General features: G+C 36.1%; 1 protein-coding gene across 1 annotated transcript in view; it reads left to right on the top strand.

The window, feature by feature from the left end:
• Positions 1-23,937, top strand: part of SH3BGRL (SH3 domain binding glutamate rich protein like) — a 70,779-nt gene extending 46,842 nt beyond the window's left edge. Inside the window, exons 2-4 of the mRNA XM_068962388.1 lie at positions 12,382-12,567; positions 15,582-15,662; positions 22,447-23,937. Of these exons, the coding sequence (XP_068818489.1) occupies positions 12,382-12,567; positions 15,582-15,662; positions 22,447-22,479 (300 nt within the window). The 3' untranslated portion in view covers positions 22,480-23,937. The remainder of the gene's footprint in view (positions 1-12,381; positions 12,568-15,581; positions 15,663-22,446) is intronic.
• Positions 23,938-25,004: the final 1,067 nt, after the last annotated feature.

The following is a 25,004-nucleotide window of genomic DNA, read 5'->3' as shown; positions in this document are numbered from 1 at the left end:
CTCCATGGGATTCTCCAGGCAAGAGTACTAGAGTGGGTTGCCATTTCCTTCTCCAGGGGATCTTCCTGACCCAGGGATCAAACCCAGGTCTCACACTTTCCAGGCAGATGCTTTAACCTCTGAGCCACCAGGGAAGCCCATAGATTATTTTCTGCTTCTCAAGTACTCCTGTCCATTCTCAGCTGGTGTTCTGCATGCACTTCTATGTTTGAAGGTGTATTCCTGATGTATCCATGGAGAGATACATCCACATCCACCTACTCCTCCACCTCTTGTTCTCTGAATATTGAGTTTTAAACTAGCTTTTCCACTCTCTTCTTTCACCTTCATCAATATTTAGTTCCTCTTCACTTTCTGCCATAAAGGAGATGTCATCTGCATATCTGGGGTTATTGATATTTTCCCCAGCTATCTTGATTCATGTTTGAGCTTCACATGATGGACTCTGCATATAAGTTAAATAAGCAGTGTGACAGTTTACAGCCTTGACGTACTCCATTCCCAATTTTGAATCAGTTCACTTTTCCATGTCTGGTTCTAGCTGTTGCTTCTTGACCTGCATACAAGTTTCTAGGAGGCAGGAAAGGTGGTCTTCCCTTTCTTTTGGTGGGTTTCCCTTTCTGGTATTCCCATCTTTTGAAGAATTTCCCACCATTTGTTTTGATCCACACAGTACAGGGCTTTAGCTTAATAAATGTAGAAGAAATGGATGTTTTTATGGAATTCTCTTGGTTTTCCTCTGATCTAATGGATGTTGGCAATTTGATCTCTGCTTCCTCTGCCTTTTCTAAATTAAGCCTGAACATCTGGAAGTTCAAGATGTTCAACCAACATCTTGGTTCACTTACTATTGAAGCCTAGCTTGGGGAATTTTGAGCATTACTTTGCTAGCATGTGAAATGAGTGCAATTGTGTGGTAGTTTAAACATTTTTTGGCATTGCATTCCTTTGGGAATCGAATGAAAACTGACCTTTTTCAGTCTTGTGACCACTGCTGAGTTTCCCAAATTTGCTGGCATATTGAGTGCAACACTTTAATAGTATCATCTTTCAGGATTTGAAATAGCTCAGTGGGAATTCCATCCTCTCCAGGAACTTTGTTCATAGTAATTCTTCCTAAGGCTCCCTTGACTTAGCACTGAAAAATGTCTGGGTCTAGGTGAGTGATTACCACATCGTGGTCATCTGGGTCATTAAAATCTTCTTTGTGTAGTTCTTCTGTGTATTCTTGCCACTTCTTAATAACTTCTGCTTCTGTTATGTCCATGCTGTTTCTGTTCTCTATTGTGCCCATTGTTGCATGAAATATTCCCTTGGTAGCTCTAATTTTCTTGATGTGATCTCTAGTCTTTCCCGTTGTGTTGTTTTCCTCTATTTCTTTGCATTGATCACTGAAGAAGGCTTTTTTTATCTCTCCTTGCTATTCTTTGGAACTCTGCAGTTGGATGGGTATATCTTTCCTTTTCTCCTTTGGTTCTCTTTTCTCAGCTATTTGTAAGGCCTCCTCATATGACTGTTTTACTTTCTTGCATTTCTTTTTCTTGGGGATAGTTTTGATCTCACCTTCTGTACAATGTTACAAACATCCTTCTGTAGTTGTCCAGGCACTCGGTCTATCAGATGTAATCCCTTGAATCTATTTTTCACTTCCACTGTATAATCCTAAGGGATTTGTTTTAGTTGGTAACTCAATGGCCTAGTGGTTCTGAATTTTGCAATAAGGATTTCATTATTTGAGTCACAGTCAGCTCCTGGTCTTGTTTTTGCTGATTGTACAGGACTGCTCCAGCTGCAAATAATATAATCAATCTGATTTCTGTATTGACCATCTGTTGATGTCCATGTGTAGAGTTGTCTCTTGTGTTGTTGTAAGAGGGTGTTTGCTATGACCAGTGCATTCTTTTGGCAAAACTCTGTTAGCTTTTGCCCTACTTCCTTTTGTACTTCAAGGGAAAACTTGCCTAAGTCTGGCTTAAAATTTGTTATTTTGTTTGTTTTCAGAGAATCAGCTGTTAGTTTCTTTGTTGCTTTTTCTCCCCCATGCCACTCCCAGCATTTGATTGATTTCTGCTCTGCTGTTCATTATTTCTCTTTTTATGCTATCTTTTGTCTTTGTTCTTTTTCTAGTTCCTTTAGGTGTAGGTTTAGACTGTTATCCGAATTTTTTATTTTTCTAGATTGCTGTAGACATCTCTTTGAACCATTTTCACCACATCCCATAGGTTTAAGACCATTGTGGTTTCGTTTTCATTTGTCTCTAGATATTTTTTCACTGTCATTTTGATTTATTCTGTGACACATTGTTTAGTAGCCTCCATGTGTTTGTCTCTTTTTTTTTTGCATATTTTCCCCTTAATTTTTGTTTCTTATCACATAGTACTGTGATTAGAAAAAATGATCGGTATGATTTCAGTCTTCTTAAATTTACCAAGCTTTTCTGTGGCCTTGCATGTGATCTATCCTGGAGACTGTTATATGTTCACTTTAAAAGAATGTGTTTTCTGTTGGTTTTGGATGGACTGTTTTTTATATGTCTATTAAGCCCATCTACTCTATTGTGTCCATTAAGGCCAGTGTTTTCTTACTGATTTTCAGTCTGGATTATCTGTTCACTGATATAAATGAGGTGTTAGAGTCTCATACTATTATTGTGTTACTGTCAATTTCTCCCATTATTTGCTGTTAATATTTGCCTTAGACATTGAGGTGCTCCTTTGTTGTGTGCATATGTATTTACCATCATTGTATCTTCTTCTTATATTAATCCATTTATGATTATGCAGTGTTTTTCATTCTCTCTTACAATCTGTGCTTTAAAGTCTGTTTTTTTCTCTGTAAAAGGGAACCCATGTACACTGTTGGTGAAAATGTAAGTTGGTAAAGTCACTATGGAAAACAGTATGGAGGTTTCTTTAAAAACTAAAAATAAAACTACTACATGACTCAGCAATTCCAGTCCTGGGTATATATCCAAAACAGTCAAAACACTAATTCAAAAAATACCACACCCCAATGTTCATAGCAGCAGTATTTACATGATATGGAAGCAATCTCAGTGTTCATCAACAGATTAATGGATAAAGAATATGTGTTATATATGTACACTAGAATCCTATTCAAGCATAAAAAAAGAATAACATTTTACCATTTTCAGCAACATGAATGGATTTGACTGGCTTGATCCTGCTGTCCAAGTCACTCTCAAAAGTCTTCTCTAGCACCTCAGTTTGAAAGCATCAGTTCTTTGGTGCTTAACCTTCCATTATGGTCCAACTCTCACATTCATACATGACTACTGGAAAGAAAACATATCTTTGACTAGACAGACCTTTGTTGGCAAAATAATGTCTCTGCTTTTTAATACACTGTCTAGGTTTGTCATAGCTTTCCTTCCTAGGAAGAAGTATCTTTTAATTTCATCACTGCAGTCACTGTCTACAATGATTTTGGAGCCAAAGAAAATAAAATCTGTAACTGTTTTCACTTTTTTGCCATCCATTTGCCATGAAGTGATTGGACTGGATGCCATGATCTTAGTTTTTTGAATGTTGAGTTTTAAGTCAGCTTTTTCACTCTCGTCTTTCACCCTCATCAGGAGGCTCTTTAGTTGCTCTTCATTTTCTGCCATTAATGTGGTATCCTCTGCATATCTGAAGTCGATATTTCTCCCATCAGTCTTGATTCCAACTTGTGATTCATCCAGCCCAGCATTTTGCATGATGTACTCTGTGTATAAGTTACATAAGCAGAGTGACAATATACAGCCTTGACATATTCCTTTTCTAATTTTGAACTAATATGCTGTTCCATGTCTGGTTCTAACTGTTGCTTCTTGAACTACATACAGGATCTCAGGGAACAGGTAAGGTGGTCTGATATCTCTTTAAGAATTTTCCACAGCTTGTTGTGATTCACACAGTCAAGGGTTTAAGTGTAGTCACTGAAGCAGAGATAGATTTTTTTTTTTTTTTTCTGAAATTCCGTTGCCTTCTCCATGATCCAACAAATGTTGACAATTTGATCTCTGGTTCCTCTGCCTTTTCTAAATCCGACTTGTACATCTGGAAGTTCTCGATTCATGCACTTCTGAAGCTTAGCTGGAAGGATTTTGAGCATTACCTTGCTAGCATGCTTAATGAACACAGCTGAAGTATAGTTTATACGTTCTTTGGCATTGCTTTTCTTTGGGATTGGAATGAAAACTGACCTTTTCCAGGTCTTCGGCACAATAAACTCAGGCAAGAATAAAGGCAGCTTGATCTGCTATAGGGTGGTTGAGTAATGCATATTTTTATAGTGGTAGATAAAACATTATGCAGAAACTTTAAAGTTAAGCAGTAGGGGGTAAGGTTGAAGTTGGCCACAGGGAACCAGTGTAGCAGCAATAGGATTACGGTATATATTTTGATACTGTGGCTTGCAGCCTTTGGTCAAATTAGTCTATTATTTATTAACCTGCTAATAATTCTCTAGGCAGAGGAGCCCAGTGAGTTGTATGTAGTCCATGGGGTCACAAAGAATTGGGCATGACTTAGCAACCAAACAACAACAGACATTTCTCTTGGCATGTACATTTGATAAGACTATGTGGGTTTGAAGTTCACCTGCAAGAGGTGAAAGTATAGTCACCTGCATTTTCTCGATTAAAAGAGGTTTTCCTGACTAAATTAAGTTTCAGTTCTGAATAATCTCATCTTTATAAGCCCTCTCTTATCTGGAACTTTCCTCTGTAGATACTCTTTTCTTTAGTCTCCCTGTCTTTTACTGCTTTTTTTTTTTTTTTTTACTTTCAAGAGAGTAGTTTATTGTATTCTGATCATTTTACTGTGTGAAATGATTGTTGGACTTTTTTAAAGTGATGGGTACATTGCTTATTTAAAAAATAATAAAGAATGGGAAGCATCTGATGCCCTTGCACTTTCTTATCTATTTCTTTGTAAATTTTATGTACAGAAATATGCCCCACATAGCAACTTTGCCCACTCAGAACTATTATGTGATAAAATGCTTGGCAAAGGGGAGACATGGGCTACATTGTTATCAGTGCAGTTCAATTCAGTCGCTCAGTCATCTCCGACTCTGCGACCCCATGAACAGCAGCATGCCAGGCCTCCGTGTCCATCACCATCTCCCGGAGTTCACTCAGACTCGTGTCCATTGAGTCCGTGATGCCATCCAGCCATCTCATCGTGGGTCGTCCACTTCTCCTGCCCCAAATCTCTCCCAGCATCAGAGTCTTTTCCAATGAGTCAACTCTTTGCATGAGGTGGCCAAAGTACTGGAGTTTCAGCTTTAGCATCATTACTTCCAAAGTAATCCCAGGGTTGATCTCCTTCAGAATGGACTGATTGGATCTCCTTGCAGTCCAAGGGACTCTCAAGAGTCTTCCGCCAACACCACAGTTCAAAAGCATCAATTCTTCGGCGCTCAGCTTTCTTCACAGTCCAACTCTCACATCCATACATGACCACAGGAAAAATCATAGCCTTGACTAGACGGACCTTAGTCGGCAAAGTAATGTCTCTGCTTTTGAATATGTTATCTAGGTTGATCATAATTTTTCTTCCAAGGAGTAAGCATCTTTTAATTTCATGGCTGCAGTCACCATCTGCAGTGATTTTGGAGCCCCAAAAAATCAAGTCTGACACTGTTTCCACTGTTTCCCCATCTATTTCCCATGAAGTAATGGGACCAGATGCCATGATCTTCATTTTCTGAATGCTGAGCTTTAAGCCAATTTTTTCACTCTCCTCTTTCACTTTCATCAAGAGGCTTTTTAGCTTCTCTTCATTTTCTGCCATAAGGGTGGTGTCATCTACATATCTGAGGTGATTGATATTTCTCCCGGCAATCTTGATTCCAGCTTGTGTTTTTTCCAGCCCAGCGTTTCTCATGATGTACTCTGCATAGAAGTTAAATAAGCAGGGTGACAATATACAGCCTTGACGGAATCCTTTTCCTATTTGGAACCAGTCTGTTGTTCCATGTCCAGTTCTAACTCTCGCTTCCTGACCTGCATACAGATTTCTCAAAAGGCAGGTTAGGTGGTCTGGTATTCCTCTCTCTTTCAGAATTTTCCACAGTTTATTGTGATCCACACAGTCAAAGGCTTTGGCATAGTCAATAAAGCAGAAATAGATATTTTTCTGGAACTCTCTTGTTTTTTTCCATGATCCAGCATATGTTGGCAATTTGATCTCTGGTTCCTCTGCCTTTTCTGAAACCAGCTTGAACATCAGGTAGTTCACGGTTCACATATTGCTGAAGCCTGGCTTGGAGAATTTTGAGCATTACTTTACTAGCATGTGAGATGAGTGCAGTTGTGGTAATTTGAGCATTCTTTGGCATTGCCTTCCTTTGAAATTGGAATGAAAATGGACCTTTTCCAGTCCTGTGGCCACTGCTGAGTTTTGCAAACTTGCTGGCATATTGAGTGCAGTCAACAAGAAATCAGAGGCCTCATTACATTCCATTCAGTTCTCCTCTGTGCATGCTGCCTATGTACAAGCAAGTCAGCCCACAAGTTGGTGGACTTGGGAATTCAGTGGGGTCAATTTGGACTGGTCAAGGGAAAAGAGACCATAATACCTGGAAAATCAAATGCACTAAATGAGGCTATTTGGAAGATAACATACCTCAGGTTTTTTGTCTTTCTATTCTGTATCACATAGCTTAGAAGGAACTCTCTCTTATATGTCAGTCTTATTTCTCCAGCAAGACTGTGAATTCTAATATTTACTGCATGTAGTGAAAAAGAACAGGGCTTTGCAGCCAGATAGCTTTAGATTTGTAATTTGGTATTTGCAATTAATAGATCATTCTTCTCAGGCACGTCTGTTAACCTTTCTAAATTTCAGTTTCCATTGTTGTAAAATGAAGGTAATCATACTAACCTTTCAGAATTGTGAGGATTTCAAGAGCTATGTATACATAGACTCACAAAGAATTTGATACTCAGGAAACACTGAACAGGCCTTAGTCTTCCTTTCTCCTTAGAGGTCTTTATCTGGTACAAAGCTTAGCTCAATAATAACATACAGTAAGGCTTGGAAATTTTGTTTTCAGATTATCTTGGGAGGGCATTCCCGATGCATTTTTGTGTAACCTTCTGTTAGAATTTAAGTAGGGACGACTCTGGGCAAAATTCTAAGGCACACAAAGAAACTTCATTGTTTCCTTACCTACTTCTCTCCAGGCAGTCCATCCTTCCGTTCCAAACATGCACACTTCCTGCCCATTCTAAATCAGTAATGATAAAGTTTCAGGCATCAGAAGATTGAATTGAATTGAATCAAATTGAATTAAATTGGTGCTCCTTATTTTACAACTTCCTGTATCTACACATGGAGCAGTGTCTGAAGGAACTGGAGAGACACCACAGTTCCTTCTGACTCTGGGAAAAAAAAAAAAAAAAAACAAAACTTCAGATAAGAAAGAGCTGGATAGATAAGATTATTCAGAACTGATCAAAAAAAGTCTTCTTAACCCAGAAAATTAGGCGTAACTCTACTGTCTTTACTGTGACTACCTTAAGACATAATAATAGCTATTTTTGAGAAAGTACCTTTAAACATCTACCTTTTCCTCTTCACACAAGGCTCTAATTCTGAAGTTACTTGGGCCTTAGCATCTCTTTAGACATAGTGTGGTAGAAGTGCAACTAAAAGAGAAAATAGTTACAGCATTTTGGGATGGCAAGCAGCAGTAAAATAGCAAACCTTGCATTGTGCTCTTATGCTGCCACATCGTGGAATACCTGTCAGGAGAACTCCAGAGAGCTAGGGGTAGAGGTGGGAGATCAACAAGAAAATTCTTAATAGTCTTAACCTAGATTTTTTGCAGACTTGTTGGTAAAGAGATATGAATTACAAGTTTTTCATGGCTGATTGTGACCAAAGCATTTTTTAAAATATTGCAGAACAGGCAAGCTGAAAGCAAATGTCTCTTGCTGTGGTTGTAACATTAGATTAAGCAGTAAGAAGCCAGTGCCTTAAGGGCTTATTACAGTATTCTCTTAAAAATGCATGCAGATCTCTTTGGTTACCAAATGACTACACAGTGGCCATGCTGCTGTGTGTGGTCTATAGCCAAACAGACTGGGGATTCAGATTTGATTTTCCTTTTGGGTATATTTGGTAAGTAGATTAGTAAAAGACCTAAAAAAAACAGCTTTAAATTCTATTTGTTCATGCTTCCTTCACCCCACTCTTAAATGCTTATTAGGCACTGGCTAAGCGAAGATAAGCTTATTATTTCTCTGCAAATTAGAGCAGCTTCTCTTATAGCAGATTCAAAACAAATAGAACCGATTGGAGGGAGTCTATATATCTGAATTTATTTCTGCATAAGTTGACTGGGTCACAAATTGTAACTTGTATAAAAAGACAAAATGCATACCTACATAGGTATTTATTCATTAAGAATTTAATCATAGAAATTGTGAACATACATTTAGAAAGTGTACAGGTTTATTTTATAATACTATACCTTCATTGTTCTAGTGCAATATGCCATAATAGTTGTGAGCTCATTTTTCACAGCTGGTTGTTTATATTAAGCTTTACTAAACACATCATGCTTTCAGTAAGCATGAGACTGAATTCAGTATAGATGGATATGTATGTAGTATTTGTGAAGTCATTATTAAGCTTAGTCTAAGTGACATCACTCATAGCAATAAACATTTGCTTTCTCTTCTTCCACTCATTTGCTTTGTCATTCACTTGACTCCTCTCAGCCTTATATGGTTGTTTTAGTTTCCTATTTAAATCACATTGTTGTAATTAAAATTTGTAATATATTTATGTCTAATCCTTCCCACTAGATTGTAATTTTAGGAGGGAATCTGCTGTGTTTTTTAGACATTTGCGAGAACCTCATAAAATTCTTGCACACCTAAAAGGCACCCAATAAATATTGTTGAATAGCTGTGAAATAGTGTCAGACAATCATTTTAAATTTCAGTGAATCACGGTTGGAACTTCTGTCGATCTTCACTGTAAAGTGTCAGCTGGGAAAATGTCAGGTTATTTATAAAACAAGACAAAACCTCATCTTGATTAAATGTTTTATTGTAGGTCAGCACTGTCATGAAAAAGACTCTTGTTTTCCCATTAGAAGCATGATTATCGAAGCTTTGTTCTTCCTTTGGAATTTGAACATTCACTCTGACACCTTCTAAAGCAGAAACCTTATCAGTTTCCCTCTTAAAAAAAAAAAAAAAAACTTGACCTTTGGCTGACAGACAGGAAACTTACTGAGGCTAGCTGGAGACACATTTGTTCGTGTAGACAGCAGTTTTTCAGCAGCCCTGCTCTGTGTCTTTGGTGGGATGGATACCCTGAATCTCAAACCCTGACAGGTAGGCATTCTTTGGGTGAAAGTGGGGAGTGTGGTTTGCTCTTTGAAAAAAATAGATCTAAATTCCTGAACAGTGCCACTGTCTACTTGCAAATACTTTTTTGTGTTGAAAAGGATATCAGTAACCTTTTAACTCCAAAGTATTTTTTCCTGTAGGAAATTTAAACTTTATTCCTTAGGGAAACTTTGTGATATGCATTCCAAATTGTTCTGAACAATTGTTCCTAATTGTTCTGAACAATTGTTCCTAATTGTTTTAGCAATGTGTGGTTTTCAGTCACATCTATCCAAAACCACTTTGTAGGGATATATTTTAGTGAGCATGTACCTATAGGCACTAACTCTTTAGATATAAGTCATCCCTTGTAGGAAGTAAAAATGATATTTGAAAATGAACTTACAGATATATCAAGTTAAGAAACAACTTTTTACATTTCCTGAAGATTCAATCCTGGATAAATGTTCATATTGCTAGGGCAGAATCTACTTTAAAAAGTATTATAGCCCATTCTGTTCAGCCCTTTGAAGATGTAGAATACTCTAAGAGGCATGTGTACTTACTTGTCAGGCAGTTCCAGAAGATGGAAGAAATACTTGTGATCCAGAGCTAATGGTTAGAGGGTAAAGACATAACTGAAGCTATACTATAATGACCACTGATACCAGGCCTGGCTACCACCTTAACTTATAGAGAGTTAAGAGAGAGACATAGAAAACAGTGTTCCCAACATATTAAACATTCAATAATGTGAGAAAGGCCTGAAAGAGTCATTTATCTTAAGGGTTCTCTGCTTTCTGTCTCCCATAAGCATGACAGGTGACAGTCATTGAGGGCCATGTATAATTCTTAGCATGTTAGATGTAACAGTAACTCTTAATTCCCTAAAAATATCTGTTAGAATGGCAAATGCCTCAAAGTACCATATTTATGGGATATCTGTATATCTACTTAAATTTGTAAATATGCAAATCATGAACAAATTACTTGACACACTCCATGCAAACTGAACACTCCCTTTAGCATCATGGAGATAAAAACCCACTAATTTAATTGAGCCTTCTATCACTCCTGTTACTGACTTTTACATGGATTATCCTCAAAATTCAATGAAAACAGTGACAGACTTTATTTTCTTGGGCTCCAAAATCACTGCAGACAGTGACTACAGCCATGAAATTAAAATATGTTTGCTCCTTGAAAGAAAGGTCCATCTAGTCAAAGTTATGGTTTTCCCCTTAGTTATGTATGGATGTGAGAAATGGACCATAAATAAGGCTGAGCACAGAAGAATTGATGATTTTGAACTGTGGTGTTGGAGAAGACTCTTGAGATTACTTTGGACTGCAAGGAAATTAAACCAGTCGATCCTAAAGGAAATCAGTTCTGAATATTCATTGGAAGGACTGATGCTGAAGCTGTAGCTCCAATACTTTGGCCACCTGTTGTGAAGAGCTGACTCATTTGAAAAGACCTTGATGCTGGGAAAGATTGAAGGCAGGAGGAGAAGGGGACAACAGAGAACAAAATGATTGGATGGTATAACCAACTCTATGGACATGAGTTTGAGCAGGCTTCGGGTGATGGTGAGGGATGGGGAAGCCTGGTGTGCTGAAGCCCATGGGGTCGCAAAAAGTCAGAGTCAAACACGACTGAGTGACTGAACAAGAACAATCTTCAAAATTCAAAAGGTGGTGTGCTTAGTTGCTGAGTCATGTCTGACTCTTTTCAATCCCATAGATTGTAGCCCACCAGGCTCCTCTGTCCATGGAATTCTCCAGGCAAGATTACTGGAGTGGGTAGCCATTCCCTTCTCCAGGGTATCTTCCTGACCCAGGGTGTAGTATTGTTACATTTATAAATAGAAGTTTGATTTTATAAGTTAATAAGGAAATATGATTCCTATTAGAAAAATTGGCTACAAATTTTGCTGGATTGTAAGTGATCTTTAAAGGAGGACATTCTGTGCTCTAATCTAAATATCCTGTAGAGATTTCACTTCCTATTGGGAGAAGTTGAGAATTTTTTTTCCTGAAGTTGTGTGATGAGAGATAAAATTACCTGTAGTCACAAACAAGTTAGAAGAACAGAAATATGACCTCAGTTTACACATGTATGTATGTGTGTGGGGGGATATAAATCTAAAGAAGATTTGACTATATGAAAGTTTCTTTTTATTTTGCATTTTGATTTCCATTAAACAGACTTTTTCTTTTGATTTTGTATTTTTGATGCTTCTGTTCTGTGAGTCTTTTTAGTGTAGTTCCATGAAGAAATATTTATTGATTGTGCTCTGCAGCTCAGAAATGTTTACTAAGTTTTAAATTTGGAAAGTTACTATAGATGTATGTTCAAGGTTCTAAAAGAAAAACATATCAGGGAAGAAACCTAAAAATATTAATTTTATTATTCTAAAGCCTTCTAGGAATGATTAGGAAACATAATAAGTGTATGATCTCTAAGATGCCTTAGTATTACATGTTAAGGGCTAATGAATGGTACAGGTATATTTCAAACTTATTATAAAACCAGGCTTAGATCTTCTTACATCTTCTTCAATTTCTATTCTAAATGATGAAAATTGAGGCATAGAGGCTTGAAACATTCTCAAGGTAAGATTCATTTCTGCTAGCTATGTGATGCTTATTAAGACAGGAATTAGACTCAGGTCATTTGGGATGACTTTCAACAAGGGATAAAATTAAGAGAGGTTTGTAGATACTTTTTAGTTAATCCCCCTTTATATTATCGATATGCATCAGCTAGCTTTAATTCTACATGATTAGATATGGTAATTTCAGAGGAAAACGAAAAAATTAAAAGCTCTCAATCCTCTTATGAGACATCATTGAGAACACATTAATAAAGAGGGAAAACCACATATGTTCTGGAAAGCCACAAATCTTAATCCATGTATGAATTCATTTCTACTAGTTCATTAACACACTTTAATTGAATTTGGAAAATAAAAACAATAAAAGCTGTTTGTTCAACAATATAATTTCTTGTCCTTTGGGTCTTAGATTAAGAAAAAACAGCAAGATGTGCTTGGTTTCTTAGAAGCTAACAAAATAGGATTTGAAGAAAAAGATATTGCAGCCAATGAAGAAAATCGGAAGTGGATGAGAGAAAATGTACCTGAAAACAATCGACCAGCCACAGGATACCCCCTGCCACCTCAGATTTTCAATGAAAGCCAGTACCGTGGGGTAAGGAACCAATTAAAATTCTGGTTTTTTTTCAAATGGATTGCCTCAAACCCATTCTCTTTCTTTTACTCCCACTCCAAATCTCAATACAGTCATTTCTCCTGCTTATCTTTTGCATCCATCCTAGACATCTGGGGTGTTTTTCCTTCTCAGTTCAGTTCAGTTCAGTTCAGTCACTCAGTCATGTCCGACTCTTTGCAACCCCAAGAACTGCAGCATACCAGGCCTCCCTGTCCATCGCCAACTCCTGGAGTTTACTCAAACTCACGTCCCTTGAGTTGCTAATGCCTTCTCATCCTCTGTCGGCCCCCTCTCTTCATGCCTTCAATCTTTCCCAACATTAGGTCTTTTCAAATGAGTCAGCTCTTCACATCAGGTGGCCAAAGTATTGGAGTGTCAGCTTCAGCATCCGTCCTTCCAATGAATATTCAGGACTGATTTCCTTTAGGATGGACTGGTTGGATCTCCTTGCTATCCAAGGGACTCTCAAGAGTCTTCTCCAGTACCACAGTTCAAAAGCATCAATTCTTCGGTGCTCATCTTTCATTATAGTACACTTTTCACATCCATACATGACTACTGGAAAAACTATAGCTTTGACTAGATGGACCTTTGTTGGCAAAGTAATGTCTCTGCTTTTTAATATTCTGTTTAGGTTGGTTGTAACTTTTCTTCCAAGGAGCAAGTGTCTTTTAATTTCATGGCTGCAGTCACCATCTTCAGTGATTTTTGGAGCCACCCCCCCCCCCCCAAATAAAGTCTGTCACTGTTTCCACTTTTTCTGCATTTATTTGCTGTGAAGTGATGGGACTGGATTCCATGATCTTAGTTTTGTGCATTTTGAGTTTTAAACCAACTTTTTCACTCTCCTCTTTCACTTTCATCAAGAGGCTTTTTAGTTCTTCTTCACTTTTTGAAGGGTAGTGTCATCTGCGTATCGGAGGTTATTGATATTTCTCCCAGCGATCTTGATTGCAGCTTGTGCTTCACCCAGCCTAGCGTTTCTTATGATGTACTCTGCATATAAGTTAAATAAGCAGGGTGACAATCTACAGCCTTGACATACTCCTTTCCCTATTTTGCCTTCTGCTGCTGCTTCTGCTAAGTCACTTCAGTCGTGTCTGACTCTGTGCAACTCCATAGATGGCAGCCCCCCAGGCTCCCCTGTCCCTGGGATTCTCCACACTAGAACACTGGAGTGGGTTTCCATTTCCTTCTCCAATGCATGAAAGTGAAAAGTGAAAGTGAAGTCGCTCAGTCGTATCTGACTCTTTGAGACCCCATGCACTGCAGCCCACCAGGCTCTTCCATCCATGGGATTTTCTAGGTAAGAGTACTAGAGTGGGGTACCATTTGCCTTCTACTTGAAGATAAATAGATGAGTCGTTCACCAAAAAGTTATCAGTGAATATGTAAGTACAGACTAGAGCATGTTATTGTTTTAGTATGTTCATGAAGAAGATGCTGTAAAGAGGTGAGCTGTTTGACTTATTTAGTTTGAAATTAGTTTAAAAAGAGGAATATTTTTTAATATAAATTTATTTAAATTTATTTAATTGGAGGTTAATTACTTTACAATATTGTATCAGTTTTGCCATACATCAACATGAATCCGTCCTCATCCTGGACCCCCCTCCTTCCTCCCTCCCCATACCATCCCTCTGGGTCGTCTCAGTGCACCAGCCACAAGCATCCAGTATCATGCATCGAACCTGGACTGGTGGTTCGTTTCATATATGATATTATACATGTTTCAATGCCATTTAGTAAAGCTTTTATTTTGGTAACATTAATGAATTTTCTTTAAACTTTTAACTTATATATGGATTAGGGAAAGAAAAGTAATTTTTACTTTGTGATTGATGTTTTCAAGTATGCCATTTTGGTTGTTGATGGCAAGTCTACAAGGAAAGTCATGACCGACCGAGATAGCATATTAGAAGGCAGAGACATTACTTTGCCAACAAAGGTCCATTTAGTCAAGGCTATAGTTTTTCCACTAGTCATGTATGGATGTGAGAGTTGGACTATAAAGAAAGCTGAGCACTGAAGAATTGATGCTTTTGAACTGTGGCATTGGAGAAGACTCTTGAGAGTCCCTTGGACTGCAAGGACATGCAATCAGTCCATCCTAAAGGAAATTAGTCCTGGGTGTTCATTGGTAGGATTGATATTGAAGCTGAAACTCCAATACTTTGGCCACCTGATGTGAAGAGCTGACTCATTTGAAAAGACCCTGATGCTGGGAAAGATTGAGGGCAGGAGAAGAAGGGGATGACAGAGGAGGAGTTGGTTCGGTGTCATCACCAACTCAATTGACATGGGTTTGGGTGGACTCCAGGAGTTGATGATGGACAGGGAGGCCTGACATGCTATGGTTCATGGGGTCACAAAGAGTTGGATATGACTGAGTGACTGAACTGAACTGAACTGCCCTTTCAGTCCTATTTCATGAAAATCTCATACCCTTCCTCCAAACACAACGCAGATTTATTATTCTTATGGCCATGAGCATGGCTAGCTAATGTCTGGTCTTTCATTGGTTCTGAAGACATCTCTACCTTTTAAAATTATTTTTATTTTTTATTATTTTATTTATTTTATAATTATTTATTTTTATTTTTATCTGCATAAATAATGCAGGAGAAATAGGGGTGAACTGGAGCAACAGTTTCCTACCAAAAATAAGCAACCTCTTACTGGCATATAGCTGGCTATTTTGGGCTGTGAAGAAAGCTACTTCCCCTGGGGCAGATTTAAGTTCTATGCAGTATGAAGTAAAAGACCAATTTCTTGTCTCACAGAACAGCATATCTTTTAACCCACGTTAACTGGGGTCCAATAAGCCTTGCCTCTTTACTGCTCTTTACAGAATTCTAGCATTATGGAAGTTAACTAACCTGTCTGCCCCCAAAGATGTTATGCAGTCAGATAATTTTGAATTAATTTCCCCTTTTCCTTCCAACCAACAAAGGTTTCATATTGCTAATTCTTTGTGCCTTCTTTTTATCAAGGATTATGATGCCTTCTTTGAAGCCAGAGAAAATAATGCAGTGTATGCCTTTTTAGGTTTGACAGCCCCACCTGGTTCAAAGGTATGATTCAGTTTTCCTTTTCTTTGTAGGCCACTTTATTGCTGTTTTTTTTTTTTTAATCAGTAAAATTTCCTTTATTAAGTACTCAGATTAAGCCAGAGACAGTACAGCATAGCTGAAAGGAAATGCCCCTTCTGTATGCACTTAATCCCTAGTATGGTAAACAGATGTGCATAATCAAATACATTATGCATGTGGACAAGAGGTAGGCAGAGTGACTTCCCTGTCAAACTGCCCAAGACAGCAAATTTCTCACTGACCCATTCACAAATAAGTGGTTGGCAATTTTAAAGACTCCATTATTCCAGTTGTCATGTATGGGTCTACACAGACAGAAATCATCTTAGTTCATAGTAATCTTCTTGGCAGTATCTATTGTTTTTGTGTGAAAGCAAATGCTGTAGTCCCCTATTCAAATTTTAACTAAGAACATCTGAGTCTCAAAACTGGTCACTAAATTGCTGGCTGAATTTGGAAATTTCCCCCTGCCAATGACAAAATTTTGTGAGTGGCAGAGTTCCCAGGGGAGACCATATAAAGAAAAAAGTGGATAATTAAATTGCCAATTTGAAGAAAAGTCTCAAAGCATTGGACTTTAAATATGCCTTTGCCTTTTACCATATTTCTTCTCCACAAAGGCTAGTTTAATAAAAATGTGTGTCCCCTGCTGGCATTTTACATTTTACTCTTAGAAGTTAATTTTATGTTAAACAAATTCTTCAAACTCCAGCTCCTTCTCCAATTTTGAGTCTGTATTATTGTCTATGTTTTCATTAGAGACCATTTACAGGCATTTTTGAGTTATGAAATTCTGTTTCCTTGCCAAACTTTGTTTTACCATGGATAAAATGCATTATTTTAGGCTTTATATAATTCAAATTGTAGGAAATTTTAGGTAAGGCATTTTTCTTTAAACAAGTTAAGCAAGCTTAGTCTTTCTTTAAGCAAACTAAGCCACTTCAGTCATGTCCAACTTTTTTGTGACCGTATGGACTGTAGATTGCAGGGAGAAATATCAATAACCTCAGATATGAAAATGACACAACCCATATGGCAGAAAGTGAAGAGGAACTAAAAAGCTTCTTGATGAAAGTGAAAGTGGAGAGTGAAAAAGTTGGCTTAAAGCTCAACATTCAGAAAACGAAGATCATGACATCTGGTCCCATCACTTCATGGTAAATAGATGGGGAAACAGTGGAAACAGTGACAGACTTTATTTTTGGGGGCTTCAAAATCACTGCAGATGGTGACTGCAGCCATGAAATTAAAAGACGCTTACTCGTTGGAAGAAAAGTTATGACCAACCTAGATAGCATATTGAAAAGCAGAGACATTACTTTGCCCACAAAGGTCTGTCTAGTCAAGGCTATGGTTTTTCCTGTGGTCATGTATGGATGTGAGAGTTGGACTGTGAAGAAGGCTGAGCACCGAAGAATTGATGCTTTTGAACTGTGGTGTTGGAGAAGACTCTTGAGAGTCCCTTGGACTGCAAGGAGATCCAACCAGTCCATTCTGAAGGAGATTAGCCCTGGGATTTCTTCGGAGGATATGATGCTGAAGCTGAAACTCCAGTACTTTGGCCATCTCATGCAAAGAGTTGACTCATTGGAAAAGACTCTGATGCTGGGAGGGATTGGGGGCAGGAGGAGAAGGGGACAACAGAGGATGAGATGGCTGAATGTATCACTGACTGGATGGATGTGAGTGTGAGTGAACTCTGGGAGTTGGTGATGGACAGGGAGGCCTGATGTGCTGTGATTCATGGGGTCTCAAAGAGTCGGACATGACTGAGCGACTGAACTGAACTGAACTGATGGACTGTAGCCTGCCATACTCCTCTGTTCATGAGATTCTCCAGGGAAGAATACTGGAGTAGGTTGCCATGCTGTCCTCCAAGTGATCTTCCCAACCCAGGGATTGAACCTGCATCTCTTACATCTCTTGTCTTGGCAGGAGTGTTCTTTATCACTAGCACCACCTTGGGAAACCCTTAAACAAGTTAGGAAAACCCAAATTGTCACTGATTTCAGTGCATATATTAGAGAAAGTATGAAAGGAAGGATATTCTATTTTCTATGACTGATGACTTTCAGTGAAAATTGGAAGTCATTCATTTATTCATTCAGTAAATATTTACTGATTGTCAAATATTCACTTGATATTGATGGTAGGGCAAATACAGAGAATACGGCATAATATCTGTCTTCAAAGTGTTTATAACCTAGAGAGAGACATGTATGAATATGTCTACAAATAATTATGATATACTGTGGTAAATTCTATATGTTTGGTATGAATTAAGTTTAGTAGGCATCCAGAAGAAGTAATCATAAATTACTATTAAGGAGTTTGGGGAAGGATTCACAGAGGAATTGACATTTGCGCTATTAAGGATTCCAAAGTACTGAAGTAACACTAAGCGTCTTCCACAGGGGTTGCAGCAGGAACCACTGCATTTGGATATAGCTGGACCTGATGGTATATTTGGGGAGCAGCAGTGCAGTGTAGCATGAACCTAGTATAGGACATATTAAATAAAAGAAGATGCATTAAGAGATGAGACTGGCTAGGAAGGTTGGGACCAGATTATGAATGTTGTGCTAAATACTTTCAACTTCATCTTCTAGGCACATAAAAGCCATGGTGTGGAATGAGGGAGGGCAATGAGGTGATTATATCTGTATTTTAAGATATGATTTGATCTTTGTGTTAAGAAAATAAATTTGGCAGCTCTGTGGATTGTGAAACATTGAATAAATGAGATACTAGAGTCGGGCTGACCCATTAGAGGGTATGTTAAGAGTCCAGAAAAGAAGACCTAAAGTGGGACAGCAGCTATAGAAAAGAAAAGATGGATTTAAGAGACACAGAAAATCACTTGTGATAGAATTTGGCAGTTTACTAGATTCTTGTGTTTGGAAAGAATTGGGAAGGATTGAAGCAATCTCTAAGGCAGAATAACCTGGATGATTGGGAAATAAAGCAAAAGTCATGGGGGAAACAGAAAAGTGAATGATCCAAGGGAGGGGCTAGTCTTGGAAAGGAGAGGGTATGCAGTTTTCTTCTGAGACTGGAAAGAATGAAGAGACAAAGATGAAAATAGAAGTTTTAATGTGCATGGGAGTTTAGGGAAGTTCATATTTGAAAATGTTTTATCTTTAGTATGAAGTAGGAAGAAAAATCATCTACTAGGAGGGATGGGAAATTCAATGAGAATTGAAAGTATTCACTTGCTGAAAATAATAATAATAAAAAGCTAAAGAATAGGCTAAAACCATGGATGGAATGATGGCTTAGCAAGATGAAAGGCCCAGATGAAGTTAGAGTTGATGAGCCCATTATGAAGCTATTCAACTTATTTATAGTGTTTTTTTTTTTTATCCTTGTTTAACCCTATAAGTAGGAATAGAGTAAATGAACAGTGGATATTATCAAGGATTAAACTAGAGGGAGCTGATAGATTGGGATAACAAAAAGCTGTCCAGAATTGACAGTGGAGTTGAGGGTAGATTGGTAATAGGGAGATTTTGAATGTTAGTATTTAATAAGTTTTTCTCAAGATTAAAAGTGATAAATTTTATATCAGAAGAGTTTCCCCCTTTAATTTAACAAGACAATAATTCTTCCAGAAAGAACTGGCTGAAAAGAAAGTTTACAAAATAAGAGATACAGCTAAGTAACCCGCATTGGAAAAGTGCAGTCATAATAAAATAAATGTGATAAAAGTAGATACAGTACTCATCTGTGAAGTTAACAAATATAAAAGAGTGACAATGCTCAATGCAGAGAAGGGTTCATTGAAACATATTCTCTCATATATTACTGATGATGGTATAAATTGGTACTACTGTTTGAAAACCAAAATGGCAAATATATATTAGGGACCTAAAAAATGTTTACAATTCTTCATCCAGTAATTTTACTAAAGTAATTTTATTAAAGCCTATTGAAATAATTTTATACATGGAAAAAGCTTTATAAATAACAAAATAAAAATGTTATTTATATCTTAAGAAATTTGTAAACAAGTTAAATGTCTAAAAACAGGATCAACAAAAATGGTTTATATAATGAACTCATGTTCTCATTAAAAAAATGATAGTTTGTGAAAAGATACATTATAATGAGCTACAGAATTGCTTTTATTGTGTAATTAACATTCTAATTACATTTAAATATATTTATAGGGCAAAAGAGACTAGAATCATAACTAATAATATGCCTATTTGTCCCTTTCTTTTCCAAATAATTAAAATATATTATCTTTATACTTAAAAATTATTGAAAGCCAGTGCACTGGAAAACTTGTTATTTAAAAGTATCCAATAGCAAATAGTTCCATAAAGCAAGGAATCTTATTTAAGAAAATAATTTTTTTATTCTTTTGAATATTGGATGCATTTAAACATAGTGTATAAATATATTTACTATTTACATTTTTTGCTATTTACTATTTTATTAATACAAAAGCTAATTTCTTAGCACTTAGCATTTCTTACATTTCAGTAGAGTTGATAGTTTTGATATGGAATAAAGTAACTGGTATATTTTTACTAAAATATAAAAATCCAGTGATGTGGAAAAGCCATGTTCACTAACATGTTGAAGGACCAAAACATGCTGGTTAAAGAAGTATTCTCATTGACTTTGAACCACCTGGGTCTAAGGAGAGGCCACGAAAATCTGCCTCTACTGTGAGATTTAAAATATTCCCATTTCTACTAAATCCATTCCATTTTACTACATCTCCAAGGGAAACTGTATGTTAATAACATTTAGCTGTGGTGTTGGTCTTAGTTACTTTCCACTTAATCCAGAAAGTGGAAAGAAGAAAGGTAGGAAAAAAATACGGACACCTGCAATGAACCCAGCACTGAGCTACACAGTTCACATTCATCTCATTTTATCTTTATTCCACCCTTAAAAGCTAGGTATCCTCAATGCCATTTTACAGAGGAGGAAACTAATACTCAGATAATTTAAGTAATTTGACCAAGACTACATAATAATCGAGTAGCAGATATGGAATTTGAATCCAGGATTATATGATTCAAAACCAATGCATTTATAGAATGATATTTATGGTGGGAGTAGAGGTAAAGAACACATCATATTCCTATTTCTAAAGCTCTCTGGTTGATTAAGCAACTCATGATTCTATAAATACTAGCCACTTACTTTTACATAATAATAAAGCTTTTAGCACAATTTATATATTTTATGAATAAACTATATTTTAAAAAGTAAATGATTTAAATATATAGTATATTTTATATTTAAATATAAGTGCAGTGTATTTAACATACTATACTTATAGGTATATATTTAAGTATATATAATATAGTATGTATATTTAAGTATATATAATATACTTATGAGCAAATGTAAGTATAGTATATTTAAATATAGTATATTAAATAGTATATGTTCTTAAAGACAAATTACAAAGAATATTTAATTGCCTTTTGTCTTGGATTTTTGTGCTAGTAATTTATTCTATTATAAAGGATAACTGAAAGCTACACAGTTTGTGACAGATTATAGTAAAGATTGATAAGAGGGACTTTAGGGAACTAGGCTGTCTCCAAAATACTAGTTACTCAGGTATTAAGTGATCATAAGAAGAAGGACATTACATTAGCCACATATTCATATTTTTATACCACCTCTTCCCCACCTATATATGCTAGGGCATTGAAGGGTTTTGGTATAAAATTCATTGTGCTGTGTGAGGAAATATTTAGAAGCTTGTTAAATAAAATGAAATAAAATACATAATGTGGGTCTAAGACATACTCATTTTGACAGCAAAACACTACCTTAGAAATTTCAAAAGAGCTTAGGGACTATATATATATATATATATATATATATATATATATATATATATTACTATGTATATATTTACTATATATATATTTACTAAGGGTTTTAGAAGGTGAGTCAATAGTGTATTACATCTGTTTTGTTAAGGATATATTAAGAATGAATTACACTGTCTTCTGGTTTCCTTCTATCATTTTTACTTCTTTTTTTGGGGGGGCAGATAAAAATGTAGCACCTTCTATTTTTCCTTTCTTCTGGTGTTAGCATCAGAGGCTTATTTTGGAATATTCAGTTGCTTTCACTCCTCTTGATATTCTATTAGAGACAGGTGTTTAGGTGCTGATTTTCGAGTATATATGATTTCTACAACTTAAATCTGAGGTTTCTTTCACCAAATTCACTCATGCCACCCATATTTATTTCCATATATTTTTCCTTGAATTGTATTTTGTGTCGAGTACTATCTTAAGTGCCAGAGCACACCTATGGTTCAGAGTTCCTATGGTAGAAGTACTCACTGTCCACAGGAACGGCTATGAAATTTAAAAACAGCATTTTGGCAAATAACACATTTTCTAAGTAACTTAAGCCTTAATTAAACAAAACTCAGCAGACTGGAAACTGTAGATGACGATGTCTTTGAACACTCAATTTTTGTGAAAAATCACTCAAAAAGGAAATTAGCTACTTTTAAATAAAATGGTAACTATAATTGACACAAGTGTAAATCACCCGCTTTTATGGAATTGTAGACAGTTCTCTGTTACATCTGTTTTTAGGCAGAAGTTTCTATATTATAGTTTTTCTATTAAGAATTTTTAAGCTGTCTTTTTCTGGGGTCTGTTTTTCTTATTTTGAATATTCTTACTAATTTGAGATAATATAGTTTACTCAAAATACACATGGGTATCTGTTTTATGATATTTAAATCTGTTTTTTTTTTTTTCTTCCATTTCAGGAAGCAGAAGCTCAGGCAAAGCAGCAAGCATGAATCTTAAATATTCTGCCTTAAGCATCCTAAAAAAGGAGTCTCCATTGCTTTAATATCATGGCTTCAAAAGAAGTAGGCTTAATGTTATTAGTTGGTACTTTCACATGCAAACAGTTAAAATTAATACATAATTAAAATGTTAACATTGTGATGAGGAAAATAGGAAATGAACATGAAATTTTAAGTGGGTGTCATGGAATATTATTGTTGTCTGCTAAGGCATTTTATGTACTTCAGTGATTTTAAAAAGCAAGCACCTGTTCCCTTTTTTGGTATTATTATTGCAGTTTAATTATATCTGTATCTCTACATTGAATAATTTTAAAAGGTGAGTGAGAATTTGTTTCTTGTTCCCAAATTGCCTCATTAATTTTAGTGAACAAAAGTCTGTACCTTTTTAATGTGAAATTATTGTGACTAAAAAATAGTTGCAGATAATGTTTATGATATGTCATACATTGTAATTTCCTGTGGCATTTATAACATTCCCATTCCTTTGTAGTTAAAAGTTTAAAAGAGTTCTATGTACTGAATCACAGGTTTTCTAGGCTTCTAAATGTAGCCTTTCGTTGCATATTGCAGTGACCAGAACAGATGATCTCCCACACACACACACACACACACACAAAAGATGTATTTAGTTGAAAAGTTTCTTGCTTAACCACAAAGTTTCTTGCTTTACTTTCATGCAATCATGTTGCTAAGGTGCTTTCCCTGTAGAAATATGCATATGTATGTTATGGAAGTGGGGTGGCAAATAAGTTTAAAATGACATCCTTTTGCAAAGAACTCAGACTTTTAATTAACTTTTAAAATAGATTGGAACTAAGTTTCCCCTTTTAAAACAACTTATGATCATGAATGCCACTATCTCTGACATATTTGACATTTTTATTTCAGCTTATTTTATGAGTGCATTAATCTAAGCAGAGAGAATCTTTTCTATGCCTCTACTCCAGTGAATACCATAAGTATCAGACAAAAGGATCAATTTTTTAAATATTAATTTTGAAAACTTCTTAGAAGATAAGAAACATTATGGCCTACATCAGCCAGAAGACATGTATATTGTGCTTTAGTTCCACACTACTATTCTAATTTGGTTCCACATTACTGAAAGCAAACACATTTTACTTTAAATTACTTTATCATATCATTTGATGTATGCAAGTCTGTGCTCTTTGCCAAAATCAGCATATAATGAAGAAATGGCTTTGTTTGCTGAAATTCAACCTTGATGCAATGTTTTAAAATAAACTCAGTACTTTCAAAAACATAAATTTTTGTGTTCATAGAGTTTCTAAATAGTGTAATAATAATTTGAGATGGGTAATAGACTTTTTAGATAGCGGGAAAGGAGAAAAGAGAAAATAACAGAAAGAAAACACTTTGAATACATTTTGTAAATTTCTTTAGGGCTCTGAATTTTGCAGTATACACTGGAGTCAAACAAATAATTATTTTGTGTACAAAAATATGCTGTGGAGAGCTCTAGAGTAAACAGGGTATTTTGTAATATATTCTGGAAAATGCTAAAACATGTTTTTATCAATATATTCTCCTGAGCTTTATTAAATACAGATGATGATACTTGCAGTATTTTATGTGGGCATTTTTGCTTTTCTTTTAGTTTCAAATAATCAATACTGTCAAAAACAGACATTCTTTAAAAATAGATGACATTTTTGAGATGTTTATATCTACTAGACTATACCTTAAAATTAACATATATGTATATGTAAAGTAAAATGCTGAATTAAGTCTTTGCAAATTGAAATCTTTCTTTTTGTCAGCTGAGTACTATATGTCCTATAGATATAAAAAAAGCAAGTGAAATTCTGAATATTAGGAAGTGCCTTCAAGGCCATGCTGATTTTGGTCACTGCCCCCTGTACAATGTTATGAACCTTCGTCCATAGTTCCTTAGACACTCTGCCTACCAAATCTAATCCCTTGAATCTATTTGTCACCTCCACTGTATAATCATAAGGGATTTGATTTGGGACATACCTGAATGGCCTAGTGGTTTTTTCTTACTGTGTTCAATTTAAGTTAGAATTTTGAAATAAGGAGCTTATAATCTGAACCACAGTCAGCTCCAGGTCTTGTTTCTGAAAACTGTATAGAGCTTCTCCATCTTTGGCTGCAAAGAATATAATCAATCTGATTTCAGTATTCACCATCTGGTGATGTCCATGTGTAGAGCCATATCTTGTGTTGTTGGAAGAGGATGTTTCCCATACCCAATGTGTTCTCTTGGCAAAACTCTGTTAGCCTTTGCCTTGCCTCATTTTGTACTCCAAGGCTAAACTTGCTTTTTTCTCCAGGTATCTCTTGACTTCCTACTTTTGCATTCCAATCCCCTATGATGAAAAGAACATCATTGTGTGTGTGTGTGTGTGTGTGTGTGTGTGTGTGTGTGTGTTAATTCTAGAATATCTTGTAAATCTTCAGAGAACCAATCAACTTCACCTTTTTCAGCATTAGCAGCTGGGGCCTAGTCTTGGATTATTGTCATGTTGAAT

Source organism: Capricornis sumatraensis, chromosome X, assembly GCF_032405125.1.
Source record: "Capricornis sumatraensis isolate serow.1 chromosome X, serow.2, whole genome shotgun sequence".
In the NCBI taxonomy this organism is placed as follows: domain Eukaryota; kingdom Metazoa; phylum Chordata; class Mammalia; order Artiodactyla; family Bovidae; genus Capricornis; species Capricornis sumatraensis.
The sequence above is the reverse complement of the archived record's forward strand: the minus strand, read 5'-3'. Positions and strand labels throughout refer to the sequence as shown.